The sequence below is a fragment of the Podarcis melisellensis genome, assembly GCF_964234715.1.
Source record: "Podarcis melisellensis genome assembly, chromosome: 4".
Taxonomy (NCBI): domain Eukaryota; kingdom Metazoa; phylum Chordata; class Lepidosauria; order Squamata; family Lacertidae; genus Podarcis; species Podarcis melisellensis.
In genome coordinates, this window is record NC_138531.1 from 21,975,070 (window position 1) to 21,993,783 (window position 18,714).

The following is an 18,714-nucleotide window of genomic DNA, read 5'->3' on the forward strand; positions in this document are numbered from 1 at the left end:
TACTGCAATGCACTCTACATGGGGCTTCTCTTGAAGATGACTCGGAAACTTTAATTGGGCCCAAATTACTTCCTTTTAGAACTCATATCACCCCTGTTTTCAAACAGGTTTGCTGGTTCATTTCTTAGCCCAATTTAAGGTTTAAACACATTGGTGTTTTAAGCCCTGTATGACTCAGGTCCCAAATATCTGAAAGATCACCTCCTTCGCTAAAGATGCTCTTGGGTTTTAAGATAGCACAGGAGGCCTTCTCAGTAGTTCTTCTGAACTCAGAGGGGTGGGGTGGGGTGACCTAGGAGAGGGCATTCCCTGTGGCAGCCCTTAAGTTGGGGAATTCTTTCCCCATCAGGCACTTTCATTATACAGTGGTACCTCGGGATGCGAACAGGATCCTTATACGTTCGCATCCTGAATGGAATGTAAGACGCGACGGTGCGTCTGCGTGGGTCGTGTTTTGCCGCTTCCGCGCATGCGCGTGACGTCATTTTGAGCATCTTCGCATGCGCGAGCGGTGAAACCCGGAAGTATCGCGCTCCGTTACTTCCGGGTTGCCGCGGAGCACCCAAAAGTGCTCAACCTGAAGCACATTCAACTCAAGGTATGACTGTACAGCTTTCATTGTATGTTTAAGATGCAGCTTTTTGCCCTTGCCTTTGACCCTTCAGATATATTTATATATTAGGACACAGTCTAGTTGTGATTGTAATTTGTCCTAAACGGTTTTAAATACTGTAGTACTAATAATACACACTTTCAAACAAGCAATTCCTTCGTGTTCATTCTAAATTAGTAAAGCCCCGTATGAGGACTGTACCATCTTAGGAACAGCAAATTTGAATATAGTATTGGCAGTAAATTGCGTTAAGTGTTATACCCATGGGGAGGACCAATGGGCGGCAGGGAAAGTGGCTGGACCAATTAGAGCCATCCCCCATGTTGCATGTGCCAACTAACTCCGCCCTTGCCATCCACACCTACAGCTGTATATGTGAAGTTCATGCTGTACATGTGGCTATCAGGTGGGCAGGGCTAGGCACCGAGCATGGTGGCAGCATTGGGTAGTTAGCATGACCTTGCTCATAGGTTGGCCTCAGCTGTGAGTATAATGCCTGAATAGAGCTGTTGTGTGTTTAATATCTGATCTTAAGCATACTTAGGTAAAGGTAAAGGGACCCCTGACCATTAGGCCCAGTTGCGGACAACTCTGGGGTTGTGGCGCTCATCTCGCTTTACTGGCCGAGGGAGCCGGCGTACAGCTTCCGGGTCATGTGGCCAGCATGACTAAGCCACTTTTGGAGAACCAGAGCAGCACATGGAAACACCGTTTACCTTCCCGCTGGAGCGTTACCTATTTATCTACTTGCACTTTGACGTGCTTTCGAAGTGCTAGGTTGGCAGGAGCAGGGACAGAGCAACAGGAACTCACCCCGTCGCAGGGATTCGAACCGCCAACCTTCTGATCGGCAAGCTCTAGGCTCTATGGTTTAGACTTAGTACGAGTAAAATCAAAGAACTTCACTTCCAAGCAGTAGTATCTAGGAGCAGAATGTCCAATTTTCCCACCCTGCCCTATTTTTCATTCATCCTACAGTTCGTGAACCCCCAGCTCTCCCTGATCTTGTTTATGTGCTTCTGTTGTAGCCTTATTTTTCTTGTTTTGTTGCTGATTGTTACATTGATTACCTCACAGTAAGTCTTCGATCTGTTGTTAGGGTTGCGACATTTTGAAGAACAAAAAAGAGGACACATTTGCCAACTTCTACTTTTAACAATGGATCCCTATGGCTCTCATTTCACATACCCATGAAAAAGAGGACGTGTCTTGGGAAAAGAGGACATATGGCGACCCTACCTTTGGCAATTCCTGTAGTTGATGTTCTTTCATTATGGACCCTTTTGGATAGCTAGCATCACTTACTCTTTCATATAGGGTTATTAAATTAGCATCAGATAAGTTCTAGGAAGCCATTACTGTTTAGGGCAGGACAGAATGATGTTAACAGGCTTCCATATATAGTTGATGGCATTAGAGATGAAATAATTTTTCTGCCATGGCATTTTAGGTGCCATCTTCCAAGAGTCTGAAGAGAAATCATCCGATCCTGTGGACTGTTATCCACTGTTTGTATTCACAGTGGAGTCCTTTCTGTCTGCAACAAGCAAGACAACAAGTTCAGTCTTTATTAGACAGCTGGACAATGGTTACACATTTGTCTGCAAAAATCCCGCTCCATTTAAAACTCAATGGGAGTTGTGCTGTTAGGTAGAGGGCATGCACTACAAAGCTTGTCTGTACAATTTGAGTTTATTTTTTATATTTAATTGAAATGGCACCTCCTGTCCCAACTGTATCATACTCCCCTGTCTAGAATTTAACACAGGCGCCATTATAGGCAGGACACCCTGTTTTTAAAAGCGCTCCCCCCATTCCTTTTCAACAAAGAGGAATGCAAAAGTAAAAAGCCACCTTTTAATATATAGTTTGCTTACAGAACGCTGGGCTCCCCGAGTTGTCTAGCTCTTTTAAGTATATTTCATCTTGAAAGTTCTGAGAAAAACATATTTGAAAAACATTTCTGAACTGAGAAAACAGCACCGCAAGGGTTGTTGCTAGAGGCTGATTTCCACAAAGAAGTCAATCTGGAGGATTTCATCTCTGTTAGGATTTCTAAAATCTGCCTCAAAATTCTGCATCAAGATGAAGGCGAGAGAGATGATGGCAGGAAGTCTCAGCCCTGGAGATGTAATCTGTTTCTGAACATTTTGAAGACATAGGGTTGTTTCCCCTGGGGGTGGTGGGAGAAAATGGAAATTCAGTAGTGTTTGATTATCAATACCCACCTTGCCTATACATCCTTTAGGCTCAGAAACAACACATAAAATGGACTCACTGTGACACTACATTTTTTTCTGTAGCTACACTGTAGAGCAAACCTAGATGCCCCTAAATGTATTATTTATTCTAGCTATAGTTTATCAACGTCTCTGATCAGGGATTTTTTCAGACGGAACTCAGTTCTGGCCTCTTTCAGGTGGTTGCCATCGCCATTCTAAGAGAATGAGGGAGGCGTTCATGGTGAGTTTCGGCACCTCTTTTTCTAGACAAATAGTACTGCCTCTGCCAATGGAGGTAGAACATAGCCATCATGACTAGTAGCCATTGCCTTGTGTCCTTCATGAATTGGCCTCGTTCTCTTTTAAAGCCATCCAAGTTGGTGCCAGGGAGTCCCATAGTTTAACTAAGCTGCAGTTCTGAACCCACTTCCTTGGAACTAAGCTTCATTGAGCTCACTGTGGGACTTACATAGGATGCACTGTAAGATACCCATACTGCAGAATATTTTTGAAGCATGAAGCAATATGGGAGAGGGAAAACACTACCAAACCCACTCCCACTACAAATGGCTTTTGCTTTTTGTTTCATATCCTCCTTTCCTGGTGAGCAGCTTGCTTGCTTAATGTGCCTATTTTATCTCCTTTTTTCATGCTGTAGAGTATGTAAATTTTATCCAGCATAATAACATATAGATACTATATGTAAGACTGAAATCTGTGATCCTGGCATGTGGGGATTTCTTTCTGTGCGCACACACTCCATAATTAACATAGTTTATGGCTTTTTCGAGGCTAGTTTCCTGGACAGTTGTGATCACAATTGTTCACTGTGTCAGTTTTGGAAAGCACATATAATTTCTCTTGTCCTTTTGCCTAACAATAAATAATAACAATCATTAAAAATAACAATAAAAATAGTTTTAAAAGAGGGCTTTAAAAAGTCTGCTTGTGACTGCATAGAGTGCCAGATTTTAATTACAGTTGGCATTTCTGAGTGTATTGCTGGCAGTGGAGACAATCTTACTGAAAAAAGGCATAAATTTTGACACTGGCAATATGGGATCTCAGCGTAAGAGACTGTAAGCCGAGTACTGTTCTGCTTTAATGTACTGATTAAAATATTCAGTGTTAAGTGCAAAACTGTGCTAATCTCAGGCTTGAATTGTGTAATGATTTGGATTGTTACAAAGCAGCATATGTAATAGCTTCAAATAAGCATTTTTAAGGGGAGGAAAAATAGGATGCTGCATTGCAAGAAATATGGTTGGCATCTACCAGGTTTTCCATTAAGTTCCAGGTCACAGACAAATAAAGGAAGCATGTTAGGGGAGGAGGGGGAAAACCCTTTTAAAAAATAATTAGGGAGATGTCTGTTTTGTTCACCAGATGGAAAATCAGTACTTGTGGGTGGTCTGTGCTGGATGGGGCATCTCGCAATTGGCAGAACTATGCCTTTAACTTTTAAAGTCCTGGGACAAAATGGAAAAGTAATTGACTGTTGAAAACGCTCCCTTTCTGGATTCATATCAACCCTATTACATGTGAAGGTTTGGTGAGTTTCTGCCATTTCTTATATGAACACACCGGCTTTTAAAACTTATTTTATTCACGCCTGGCTTTTCGTATTTTGGTAGTGATTATGAGGCACTTTCGTCGCAGAGTTTGGGGTGCATGTTTTTATAAATGGAACACACACACCAGCCATACCTGAAGCCGCTCCGCTCTTCGTTTTACTTGTAGTTTTCATATTTTCAGCCTTCCCAGCGTTGAGAGCATTTTGCAACTCATTGGTTAACATTTCTAAAAGGTATTTCCACAAAAACCGACTTCATTAGCATTTCTGAGGACACAGCTTGTCTTTTATTTGTATGATCAGTGAAACAATAAAAGCATTGCAACAGAAGAGTAAAAGCGATTGAACTTTTAAAAGTTTGTGCTATTTTTGTGTGTTGTTGATTATTTTTAGTATACATGTAGAGATTTTTAGTAGCTTTCAAAAGGTGTTTTTATATTAATGTACTTAGTTAACAGTTTTTATTTCGCGTGCAGTTGTAATTTTTCAGTAACATTACAAAGTTTCTTCCAATTAAATGGTTGATGTGCAAGCATTACGCTCAGTCCCACTGATAAGAGTCTACCATCTTTAAATGTCATAAGAGCAAAATCCCAAGTATACTTATCTACAAGTAAGTCCCAATGCACACAGTGGCACTTGCATCTTGGTAGACATGCAAAAAAAGGATTGTTCTGCAGAGTTGCATGTTTGCACATACTTAAGATGACTTAACTCCTGTCAAAATCAGGGAGATTTAAGCAGCCTTCAGCCAGAATTGCTGTCTGAACAAATAACTAAATCAATAAATAGTGAAAGGATGTAGGGATGACCAGTTTCTTATATACAAGGGACTGTTAATTGGAGGCAGAGCATAAGAAAATCAGCAGAATCAAAGGAATCCTCATAGTTCTGATTTTAGATCAAGGGTAACGTTAACCAGTATGGGGATATCGCTCACCCCAGTGCAATGGAGGCAGGCTAAAGAAAGTGGAGTTGGCTCCATTGCAGTGGGTGGTTTAGGGTATCTTTGCCTCTGAGCTCATCCCTCCACCCCCTGTAAGGCAACAGACAACATAGTGTGTGTTAGTTTCTGAGCCGATTCTTCCCCGGGAGGGGGCAGAATGGGCTCACCCAAAGCTACCACCAAGGTCATGAATTATCGCTCTTTGCATGTTGGCTAAGGGAAGGGCTTTGCTTGCCAACCCCTTCACCCCTGCTCAAGACTAGAACCTATGCAGAAACACTGTGTCCAGGGATATTCCAGGCAGGCAGTACACTTCCACCAGCATAACTGGAACCACTTCTTTCAGCGGAGAGGGGAATATTGGGTGATTTAAGAATCACTTGGTTCCCTCAGTGTTTTCCTGATGCAGTGGGGTATCTTGATAATGGAAGAAAACCCTCTCATCCGCCTCCGCCTCTCCCACACTCTCCCAGTTTGACTCCTGCAAGTCCATGCGTGGAGAACCTGCTTTTAGAAACAGCCGGCTACACTTGCCTGAAAGCTGGAAGTGAGTTTTGAAAGCTGTACTGAATCTTGCATATTTGGGGCTCAGTTCCTGACCTCTTTCTATATTCGGTGCCTAAATATTTAGCCCTTGCTTGCTGTGTTAGTTAGGGTTACAGGTGTGTGCCAGTACAGTAATAACGCTGTGATGTCCCTGCTTATAAAGAGGGTACTGCAGTTGCTAATTGTGTGAATTGTAAGTTGTGAAGCTCCATAGTCGGATTTTGTATCAGCTGTGAACTCTTTTCATGTAGGCAAGATGCTAACTCTCAGCCACAGTCTCTCTCTCTCTCTCTCTCTCTCTCTCTCTCTCTCTCTCTCTCTCTCTCTCTCTTAAAATATGGTGATAATAAGACTGATCTGCCTTTCGAGAGCCTTATAGGAATTCCTGAGGGAGTTATAGAAAGCTTTCTGAATTACGTTTTTTAATTACTTAGAGTAAAATAAAAAATAAGGGGAGAAGGGAAATTGACTCAGAGAAGTGTTTATGGCATTTGAGATATGTTACCAGACGGTATATGTGTACATCATACATTTTCTGAAAGCTCTGGTGTTAAAAACACTTGCAATTCCTCCTTCTCCATGCCTAGATTTTGTTCTTAAAATGCAACATCTTTTGGAGGCAGTGGTTAACAAGGCTTAGCATGGCGTGGTGGAAGTTCATATGTCTTAAATTGTTTTGAAAACTGAGGAAGCTGCACAGCTCTCTGGTAGCCTCTCTTTATTGAAGAGGAAAGAATATAATGGACATTGTATTTTGCCATGTGCCCTGCCATTGTTTTTAAATAAAACATATAGTCCAGGGAGGGTGTGTGTGTCACAAGATTATGGCTCATTTTGGGATTTCCACTCTCTTGTTTTGGTCCCCTAAAGGCTTCTTGTATTATCCTGTAAAACCAAAAAATGTATCTTTATTTTTACCAAATTTCCCTGCCCCAAATATCCCAGTGTTTATCATATTTTGTAAAAGGAAGCATTTCAGCTTTTGCTAAGGCAGAGCCTTCAGAATGAAATAGCACCCAGATCAGATAGCAATATATACCCAGTTCTTTCCAGATACAAAACAAGCTAAGCTGTACTTTGCTCAGTAAAAGCAGCAATTACTTAATGCTTCCATAGTCTCCCACTCTTTTCCTCTGCCCCCCCTCCATTCCCCCTCCCAGTGCCACAGATGCTTCACAGTCTGTCCTCTTTTCTTCTGGGCACAGCATACGGATTTTTTCAAAATACAACTCAAATTTTTGATGTGTGTGTTGTACTATTAAAAGCATAATTTAGACATTCATGACGGTTTACTACCAGCACAAAACAATGGTGTGCTGGAACCAACCAAGACTGTGAAAATGTTGTTTAACAGCTTCTATAATGCAATGTACAAAAAAAAATTAAAAAAATTGGGTGCTTTCTTTTTTTGGAGCTGGGGTGGGGGTGGGGTGGACGTAAGCAGCTACTCTACCCTTACAAATAATGCCAACAGTAGCCAAAGCAGTATATAGTGAAATTAAGGTTGAAATAAGGTTTTACTGGGAGAACTAAACCCCTCTGCTCTTTTTCAGAGGATGGCTGGAACAGGGTGAGCTTTATTCCCTAATCAGGGAATAAAAATCAGGAACATACCTTGTAAACCTTTTTTAATGGAAGGGATAAATAACATTGTCACCTTTTTTGCAAAACTTATCTATTTATTTAGAGGTGTCAAGTATGGTTTACAGCAAAGCAAGTCAATATAAAACACAATAAGCAAGAACATTAAAATAACTCTCAACAATAACTAGACGATTAGCAATATCATAATTTAAAAATGGCTTGGGGAAACAAAAGGAAATGTAGCTATACTGAACACTTAATGGCCTTAGCATTGTAAGCTAAGAAATGCACAAACTTTTTCTGCCCACAAACCATCTTTGCAATGCCAGTTCCATCTATTTTAGGAAGTGTTCAATTAACCATAGTTTCTTTTTTCTTCTGAACCAAGAAACTATAGTTACTAAGTTTGGAACAAGCCATCATCTTAAACCATTTTAAGGGAGACTCACCTGGCACCTTCGTGACATATCTTTAGGCGGCAGGCAGAAACATTCCTCTTTTCCCAGGTCTTTGGCTAATTAGACAATCTGTGGCCTTTTAAACTGTGGGGGGAGTTTTATTGTTTTTGTTTGTTACTGTACTGTGTATCTTTGTATTGTAAACCACCCTGTGGTGTTTGGATGAAGGGCAATATAGAAAGTATGTAAGTAAATACTCTCCTAGTTTGAAAGTAACAAGAAGCAGTGGTTAATTGAAGGGTTCTGGGGTTATAGCATGCCAAGAAGGTCAAATGAGGTCAACAATACATTATCAAAATACACATATGCAAGAACAACACTGGTTTACAGAAGGATTCACATAGATATTAGATTGTTTAAATATATGAAGAAATCAACATAAATGGGGGGAAATTAACACTTTTTTTAATCGCCAATTTTCGGTAAAATATTCAATTGTAAGGTAAAGTATATAATCTGGATCAAGAGGACAGTTGTCATACTTTAGTCCCAAATAAGTCAGTGGAACAAGTTAGTCATGACCAACTTTGGCCCCATTGATTTAAATTGGATTAAAGCATGACAGGCATTCTCTGGATCCAGTCTATTGTCTGCATTGTGGAATGATGGACATTGAATTATGGCTAAAATTCGTACATGACGGTTTTTCATTTAAGAATGAATGTGCCTGTGCAGTATCTTAGCTTTTGTGTTATTGCTTTTGTTGTATTATGGCGTGGTGCTGACTTCCATGTGTGAAGAAGCCACTGCAAAAGAGAACATTTATCTAATCTAATGTTTTTCAAAGGCAAGGGTTCCAACAACTGGGTGAGAGTCTTAAAGGGATGGAAAATCTGTTGTTGTAAATGAAGGCGAATTGGCCCCAAATCCATTGACTTTTGGATTAAGTCCAATCCCATGGCTTTGAGTCAGATTGAAGCCCAATCCTATGCATGTTTCCTCAGAGGAAACATTGCATTCCAAACATACATAAAGTAAAATTAATAGGACAATAATAATAATAATAATAATAATAATAATAATAATAATAATAATAAAATTGTTTATAATTTTGGGGTGCTAGAGCTTTTCCACACTCATTAATTGTGCAGCTGCACCAGTGTAAATAAATAAGGGACACGGGTAAATAAGTAAATAAGAGACACTGGTGGCGCTGTGGTCTAAACCACAGAGCCTAGGACTTGCCGATCAGAAGGTCGACGGTTCGAATCCCCGCGACAGGGTGAACTCCCGTTGCTCGGTCCCTGCTCCTGCTAACCTAGCAGTTCGAAAGCACATCAAAGTGCAAGTAGATAAATAGGTACCGCTCTGGTGGGAAGGTAAACGGTGTTTCCGTGCGCTGCTCTGGTTCGCCAGAAGCAGCTAAGTCATGCTGGCCACATGACCCAGAAGCTGTATGCCGGCTCCCTTGGCCAATAAAGCAAGATGAGCGCCGCAACCCAGAGTCAGCCACGACTGGACCTAATGGTCTGGGGTCCCTTTACCTTTACCTTACCATTGTAAATGAGATATACATTATCTCTCAATACCGGGCGCATGCCTTAAATACAGGTAGAGAAAACATCAAGCTTTTTTGAGCTGTATTTCTAAAAGCAGTGCGGTTGTGGGTCAAACGTTTGTGGAGCTCACTTCAAATCCCAGATGTGATGAGGGGGCTCGTGTTTTTTTAGTGTTGGTGAGAAAAGGCGCTCTGCACAAATTTGGCCTTGGCCACTCTTTCACGTATTGTAATACGTAGTTGAACTATGACTGCTGCACCTCTCTCCAGCAGGAGGTGGGTCAAGTGAGTGATACAGCTCTACTGTACTGTCCAGTGCTACAAATACAGTTGAGACATCTCTGCTGCCATTTGGCCAACACTTTCCTTTATTGGAAGCCTTTATTGTGTGTTCCTTTGAGGAGGAAGAAACCGACTGGTGCTCAGATAGATGAGAAAATGCCTTGGGTTCACCCTAAGCGCTTTTATCTGAGTCTGAATGGTATAGAACTGATTTGGAATCCACACAGGGTCTCTTTAACTCAGGAATTTTCAGATTATGTCATCCTCTAAATCAAGAAAACAGCCACCAAGAATGCCATCACTTCTGCCTATGATTCAAAGGAAAGCAAGCAAGAGAAGGACTAGGGCTACAGAGTGATTTAATCTGCTTTTCAAAGAAATACAGGAAAGCACAAACCATTCCGCTTGCTGAGGATGACAGTGAAGGGTGTGGCAGCCAGCCAGCCATCTATTTTACATTGAAAAGGAGGCATTGAGCTGGCACTGTTGTTTCCCCAGCTGAAAGGAGACACATATTGGGAGGTGTTAAAAAAATAGGGATGCTCGAGGAATTCAGTATCTGTGAATTCTGATGCAAACCAGCCTGATCTGTGCTTCCCAGACTAATGTGCAGATCAGAATGTAATTATACTTTGGATTTCACACCTCTCTGAATTGTGTAACCTAGTTCTCGGCTCAAAAATATAGCAAAATGCATTTTAGAATGTGTATTTTCCAATAAAATATGTTCATAAAGCATAAAATGCATATTTAAATAAGTACTTCAGCATGAATATTTGTGCAGATTTTTCTTAAAAATCAAATTGTGGAATGAAGGGGGTGGAATAGACTTTTGAATGAACATATGCAAAACTGACATAGACTGTAAACAGACTGGCCTGTGATGGCAATAGTCTCTTCTTCCGTAATATGACTTACCTTACATTCCTACAGATCACAGTGCCACCACTGAGCTTCTTGGGCTTGCCGATTGGAAGGTCGGCGGTTCGAACCCATGCGATGGGATAAGCTCCTGTTGCTGTCCCAGCTTCTGCCAACCTAGCCATTTGAAAGCACACTAGTGCAAGTAGATGATTATGTACTGCTGTGGCAGGAAGGTAAATGGCGTTTCCATGCACTCTGGCATGTCCCATTGCCCCAGAAGCGGTTTAGTCATGTTGGGTACATGACCTAGAAAGCTGTCTGTGGACAAACACCTGCTCCATCGGCCTGAAAAGTGAGATGAGCACCGCACCCCATAGTCGCCTTTGACTGGACTTAACTGTCCAGGGGTCCTTTACCTTTTACACTCCTACAAATGTATCATAACAGTAAGCCCTAAGGTTGACTTCTACCTATCATTCTAACACATGGAAAATTATGGCCTGATCTTAAAAAAAACAAAAAAGAACTGGTTAGGACACATCAGTGAGACAGGCCACAAAGGATACTGGACTAATTCCACACAAGGAATGAGATGGAGGCCCACTGAGCCTAATAGCAGATTCCTCCATGGTCAAAATTCCATTTTGTGAAGAAATATTTATTTCTTATTAAATATTTGGAATCCAGAACCCTGAACAATTGCTGAATTCAAGTAATAATTGTGACCTAGATGCAATATTGTATGATTTGGTGGGAAACATGAAATGGTTAAGTACTACACATATACCAAATATGTTGAAATGTGTAAGTACTATTAGGAATTATTCGTTTTCAAACGTTCTTGCAGTCAGGAAATGACTAAGAGGAGCTCACTGATGTTACTCAACATTACAGGTATAAATCTGTAAAAATACATGGGAATATTTTAGAATGATAATGAATAGATTTTTTATATTTAAAACAATTCAAAAATTATGGTTTATAGCTATCCACTAGATGGCAGTCACACCTTTCCTTTCAAACCAGGGTTGTTCCATAGACAGCAAGAAACTGCTAGAGATTTTCTGGTGAAAGCCTTGATTCTTTGATCCCTATTGATCACTCCATGCTGATTTAAGAAAATATATTTTCTGCTCTCAAAGGAGCTGAAGATAAAAATAACAAAACATCTTTGCATCCTTTCATCCCATTGGCATAAAATGTATTAGTTTGACATATGAAGAGGACTTTATGCTTTTTATAAGAAAGGTGGCTAACCTGAAACCTGCCAAATGTTACTGAACTCCAGCTCCCATCATCCCTGACTATTGCCTGTTCTGGCTGGGGCTTATGGGAGTTGTAGTTCTCTCACAGGGTAATGGGCCCTGTTTCATGGACAAAAGAGCACTTCACTTCAGAGTAGAAGCCATTTTGGCATGGAATCAGTATATAAATCAATCATCACCATCATCATGGTGGCAAGATAATTAGCAATAAGGGGTGACAATAAAGATTAAAGCTGTTTTTCTCCATTTTTGAATGATGTATGTATGTTTACAATGATTCCCCAAAAGCATAAATACTCAGGAATCATGACTGAATGTTCACAATCAGCTGCATTTTTTGTGATCGTCAGATATTATATTGTTACACTATTGAATTTAGTGACCATTAGTAGAGCTGTTCATATTCTCTGAAAATATTCCAGATGTGTAAAGGATGGCAAAAAACCCTTGTGCGATTGTTGAATGTTGTGCTTCCCAAAGGTGTCCTAGAGACCTTTGGTTCTGATCTGAAGCATCACAATGCGATAACACCCCTCAGATAGCCTCATGGTGCTTATTCTGAAAGCAGGACCCTGCCCCCAATAATATGTCTGATTTTTCGCCATCAAGGGAGGTGTAGTTTGTGATACCCAAATTCTTTGTTGCATAAACTGATGGTGAGAAACTGTGGCTGCCGTGGCTTTGCATATCTCTGTGGAGGCTCCAAACAATGTGATGGTTTTTCTTTCTGTTGCAAGTTGTCCAATTTCTATTTGTTATCCTATGAGTTGAGCTCCCCCAGCCCTATACACCTCCATGTTAATAACTCTATAAAAGAATCAGCCACCTCCCAGAATCTATGCTGTAGAAAACCTAAACCTACTGGCTTTAAATTAGACATCGTTCTTTACTAAGGAAGCCTAATAGCAAGTGTTCAGCCACCAGCTCTCAGAGGATTCAGATTTTGTCTATTAGTTTTGATTATGCTGTTTGGTGAAATGTGCACGTGAACCCAATTCAGCTTTGTTTTTCTGAGCTGTGATAACCGCCTTGCAAACCCTATTGCAAAGGTTAACCTGTGCACTGCATAAGGATAACAGATGGAGATTTTGGTGTTCTGCCACTGCATGTATACACACACACCAGCTCATTCCAAAGGGAAAAGGATCTTGTATTTCTGTATTTAAACCTTTGATCTTCTTTCACATCTGAGGGGAAGAGTAGCCCTTTTCACTGGAGACACATGGCTCTGCATCTGTAAAAACACAGCTGTCTATAGCAAAACAACAAACCTGGCTCTTAAAAGAAAAAAGACAATGGCTTTGCTGTGTCGGTTTAGCTACCCATGTTAAAATCCTTTATAAATATTGTTTTAGATGGATACTTCTAGAATCTCTGTGGATTTACACCAACGTTTGCTGAAGTCTTTCCCCCCATCATATTCTCCACTCCCACAACACGTTTTGAAGGTGATGGAAATGATTGACGTTCTGAGCACCTGATATCTAGGTGGTTTTAAAGAAGTTGTTAGTTAATAGGGCAAACCTTGCTTAAATGAATGCATGCAAAGTCTGATGAGAAAGCATGGAGCCCAACCCATTATTGTTTTCATTATTTCTTTCTATATTCAGGTTTCGCCCCCATAATTTACTTGTGATTACCTTATGCCTATAGACAAGCGCATTCTTGTCCCTTTCCTTTAGAGATATCTCCTTTTTACTTCATTGTTACCCTGTTTATTTCAGGTTTGGGTTCATCATTTGTTCTTTGGCATCATTACCCCTTTGTCGATGATTATCGTTTCGTGTACGGCTTCAGAGCATGTTTGAATGGGCCCATAACTCAGCCGCAGAACGCATGCTTTTCATGAAGACGTTCCCCGCATCATTTTCTGACATCTCCAGTTAAAAGGACCCCAAGCAGTGGGGCTGCCTGAGAATCACAATTAATCAGAGTAGATGAATGGACCAGTGGGCCCACTCTGTAAAAGGCAGCTTCATATATCTGTATGATGACGTTTGCCTCCTCTCTTTCCCCTTGCAAACAGCCTGTGCATCTGTACCAGTTCACTGCACAATTAACGTCATTTCTGAGTGATGTTGCCAACGTCACCTTCCTCAAAACCCTCAGACGTTCCTCAGATATCTTGCATTTCATCACCATCGCTCATACCTGCTATTTTCTGCCATTCTTACACTGCCATCGTGTGAAGGGGTGGTGCAGTTCTGCGGTGCATTGTGCGATCTAGTTGATCCAGAAGAAACGGATCAAAAGAGGCTGAGATATGAGGTTGCAAAGAGTGCCAGCATTATCCACTGTTTCTTAGGCACAGAAAGCTACCCTTGTCGTTCAAAAAGTCATTATTTTCTCTTTCCCCTTATGGCCTTTATGCTAAACCTTGTGACAAGCATAACACAATCTCTTTAAAGGTGATACAATGACTCTTACTTATTTTGATGCTGGTTTTACTTAGGTGTATAGTTTTAATTTGTATTTTCCATTTGTATTGTTGTTTTTTAATATATTGGATTCCACCCTATGAGGACATAATCTTGAAAGGGGTACAGATATATAAAATAAAGAAATAACTCCAGACAATGGGAACATGGCAGAGGGTCGGCTTTCCCCTGTGATTAACATTAGAAGGACCAGAATTCTTACGTATGGTTTTAGAAGAAATGGACAACTATGTCCTACTCGAATCCAGTACGAGATAAGTTATTCTGCAGCCATATTCCTGAATATTCTGTAGGGTTCTTGGTGAGCTACTCCCATCGCTATTCCTCCAATTATAAATCTTTAATATGAAGGAATTATTCCTTCACCTCATAGAGGTGCTGCGAATATACATGTTGCATTGAAATCTGCAGATGGGGAAATGGGGAAGCATTCTTGTATTGAATAAAGCTAGCCAACATTTTATAATGTGCACAAACCACAGGGTGGGGAATGAAAATGGAGACAGCAGAAGGCTGCTCATTGTGATTTTCTGTGCCATAGATATTTTTTTTCCCCATTTTCTTCAGAGGGGAAACAAATTGGAAAGGGATCTGTTAGTGTGCGAACGCCTCCCCTGGCATGTACTGCCTCCTACTTTTCCTCAGTAATAATGACAGCTTCATTAGCAAGCTGACAAGAAGAATGAGAAGATTTTAATAATGATGATGATGATAATAATAAATAATAGTGGCAACAGTAGGACAACAGCCCTGCCTCTGCATCAAGCAGAAAGTTTCCCCTTTGAAGTGGCTGTTTTCTCTCCTCGCCCCTCCAGGACGGAAGGGGAAAAAACAACAACTGGAGAAAGATCTAACGCAACTGAGGAATGCTGAGGTGATGTCTTTCCTGAGCTCCCTTCCCCCTTTGCAAGGCTGAGATGAGAAGTCTTGAGGGGCTTTTGTGGCAGGCGGGAGATTGCAGCCAAATGGCAGTCTCTCTTCCTGGCCGGTGGGTGGTGGTATTGACACGGAAACAAGCAAGGAGAGAACTCCAAATTAGCTGGGGTGAATTTGGGGTAGGGAGAGAAAACTCGGAAGGAGAGACCCAGAAAGAACAAAGCGCCATTGCATTTTGTTCGGGGAACAGTGGGTGTCAGCCTCTGTTTATAATACTGTGCAAATATCGGCAGAACAGTTGTAAAGTCTGATTGGGCTGGGTGTTGGGGTTTTCTTTTGGGTCCAGGTAAAATGAATGACGCTTGTCGTTTCGATATGGTGTCAGCCTACATTTCCATTCAAGGACAAAGAAATTATATTCACATTATTATTACTTTTCCCTTGTCCATAATGTTTTTTTGAGGGTGTGCAGACTCGAGAAAGGATCTTCTTTATTAATTTGAAGCAAGCCTCTCTCTCTTTTTTCTCATAGGAAATGCAGGCAGTTTTCAAGTGCTAGTTGAAATTAGTATGTGAGGTGTTTTATTTGTTGTGTGCTTCTGTGTCTTAAAAGAACGCTGCAGTTTTAAATCGTTTCACAGAGTAACACGCTTTCCTCACATTACCTGGCTGTGCCCTTAATAAGAGAGATAAGATCCATTTATCTATAACAGTTGATGTAGCCTCAGGCATGATATGGCCATAGTTAAGCACTGCACTGAAGTCTTTCACATTGCAATAAGAGAGCTTAGCTCTCTCACTTAAATCAATGAGACTTTAAAAGTGCTTAACTTTAGGTGGATTGTGCCCTGTTGTTGTATCTGAGATATTTAGTTTTTAAACTTAAAAACACAAGCTTGCGCCAGTTTACTCAATTCACACTGTGCTCAACTTAGTGTGCATAGGATTGTAGCTTTCCTTTCTCTCACCCCCAGAAAACACATATCACTCTTTCTTAATTTTTGAAATAATCCCACTGGTATTTTTTTGCCTCCCCCCCAAAAAAAAACCCCCTCATTGAGATGCATAAGCATGTTAAAAAGCAAGAAAAGTCTTCAGTTTCACTGCATATGCTAAAAGCACAGCTTGACTTTTCCCCAGTGTTTGTTAGTCACATCCTGTCGTCCACTGTTTTGTTGTTTGGTGCTGAGGAATGTCAATTTATTTGAAGGGAAGTTGTGCTAGCTTTTCCACTTTGTTATAACGAAACATCACAAATAATATAACACACCTTTTAAAAAGCTACCTGGTCAGCCTATAACCCCTTATAACAAACAGTTATAGTTACCGCATGATAATGGAACTATAAACCCCTTTAAAGATGTAGCAGTGAGAGCTTTACTACATTTCATTTAGTAACTTTTATATAAGCAGCATTTTCCCCCCTCCTGCTCCACCCCACCCTCCACCCCTGCTCCTATTTTGGAGAGGAAAAATAAGGGAGAGACAGGTAATAAGGAAATCACTTACTTCTTTATAAACCTGAGCTGAAGTGAATGCCAAAAGATAGTTGAGTGTAATGTACTTCTTTTGAGCAATGGCAAATGGGAGGTGATTTCATTATTTTCAGTGTGGGGTTTGTTTGCTTTTTGAGAGAGAGAGAAACAGACTTCCGAAGAGCAACATGAGAAATAAATTATTTCGGAAACCGCACTGGCTGTCCTAGAATTTACCAAAAATAATAAAAAATTTTAAATGAAAGAATGGGAGAACAAACTTACGAGGTTGTTATGGCAACTGAACTACTTAGACTGGAATGTGTGTATCTTGAACATAAGATTGTAAGAAACCAGTAAAACAGTCACTGTACTGTAGTGTGTGTGAATGAATTGAAAAGTCGTACCCTGCATTTTATGGACTTTCGTTTGTGGCTTGTATAGCAAACCCTATTTTTTGCTTCTCAATAGGTTGATTTTCTTTTTCTTCTTTTTTAAATAATCAAACAACCTGCACAGAACTGGTGTTCTGTGTCATCCTCCACCCCCAACACACACACTTCATGAATTTTATCATTGTTGTGTTCCATCCTTCTTTACGGTACTGTGTTTTTGATGCAGAATCTTTGAAAACATAATACTATGCAGTCGCTTAACTTACTCTCATAATCACTCTCCTCCCTCATTGAAACATCAAAATGGATCAGAAAGCAGATGATAGATGATAGATAGATAGATAGATAGATAGATAGATAGATAGATAGATAGATAGAGATAGATAGATAGATAGATAGATAGATAGATAGATAGATAGATAGATAGATAGATAGATAGATGAAAGATTAGCTCTTATTTTCACTTATCAAATGCAGGAAATGTAATTATGTAATGGAGCCACCTTAGACTTTAAACTTTTAACGGCACTTCCACACAGCGTCATTAATTAAGACAGGGGTACCAGAATGCCACCACACATAAACCTTCTTGGAAATATGGAAGTAAATTGCATTGAAATTTAATGGAACAAGTATTTCCATAGACGTGTCTGGGACTGATATGCAACTCCCTCCCCCCGAAATGGTGTGGCTGTTTAGCACAAATGCTAGTAGATCTGCAAAACTGCAGGGTTCTCTAGCAACAAATAACACACTGCTGCCGCTTCCTAGAAATACGGCAAGTACAAGCAGTGATGCAATTTCAGCACATACTACAAATCTACTTGTTCACCAAGCCTTTGCTGAATGTTCATGCCAGCTAATTGTTAAAAAATTGTTCAATTTTCTACTGATTGCTAATTCAACTGGATTTATTTTTTACTGTTGTTAACATACTTTATTGTAAACCACTTTGAAATATTTTCATAAAAGGCAGTGTGTGTGTGTGTGTGTGTGTGTGTATTATAAGTATCTAATATCCAGAACTTTCCACATGCAATTCTAGTTCTCTCATGCTTTTGTTGTTATTGTTCTGAGTCGGTGCATGTGTTTGTGCAAACATGTATAATCTTGAATTTTTATATCACTGATTAAATGACATTACTTTAAATTAAAGGTTGGTGAGATCATGTTTGTATGCTGTGGCAATGATCCCATGCTTTTTTCTCAATAAATGACTGAAAGGGAGTTGTAATCCTGAATAAATACTTGACCCTCAGATCACATACTTTTAACAAAAATTAAATGAATTACCCTACCTCCCTGCATAGCTTTAAAAGAGAAAACGACTTTGACTTTCCTCAGGAAATGCAACTTTCTTTATATACTAGAAGAGTATAAAGATTTCTTGGAAAAAATAGTTCATTTTAATCCAAAGAATGAATATTTTTGCTTTTAAAAATTGATATCAATAACAATTATTTTAACACAGTGCAGCTTATTTATGCAAGGTTTTGAGACTTTTCTTGCTTTCCTACATGAAATTACTTGACGCTGTTTAATTGGACATGAGGGTGTAATGCAGGAATTTCCGTTATGTGATGGATTAATTGTTTTCCTAATACTTAAAAGGCTGTGATCCAAACATTTTCCCATTCTGTTGCAAAATTAACTGCAATAAATCTGTCAGACCCAATTTA

At 40.1% G+C, this 18,714-nt stretch overlaps 1 protein-coding gene across 3 annotated transcripts in view; it reads left to right on the top strand.

Annotated features, from left to right (window-relative positions):
- The window catches only part of CLYBL (citramalyl-CoA lyase), a 183,172-nt gene that overhangs the window by 19,307 nt on the left and 145,151 nt on the right, over window positions 1-18,714 (top strand). Inside the window, exon 1 of one of the 3 annotated variants that reach the window (XM_081908261.1) lies at window positions 5,831-5,901. The exons of the other annotated variants lie outside the window; for them this stretch is intronic. Within the exon in view, the coding sequence (XP_081764387.1) occupies window positions 5,846-5,901 (56 nt within the window). The 5' untranslated portion in view covers window positions 5,831-5,845. Of the gene's footprint in view, window positions 1-5,830; window positions 5,902-18,714 lie in introns of those variants that run through there. 3 annotated transcript variants of the gene reach the window in all.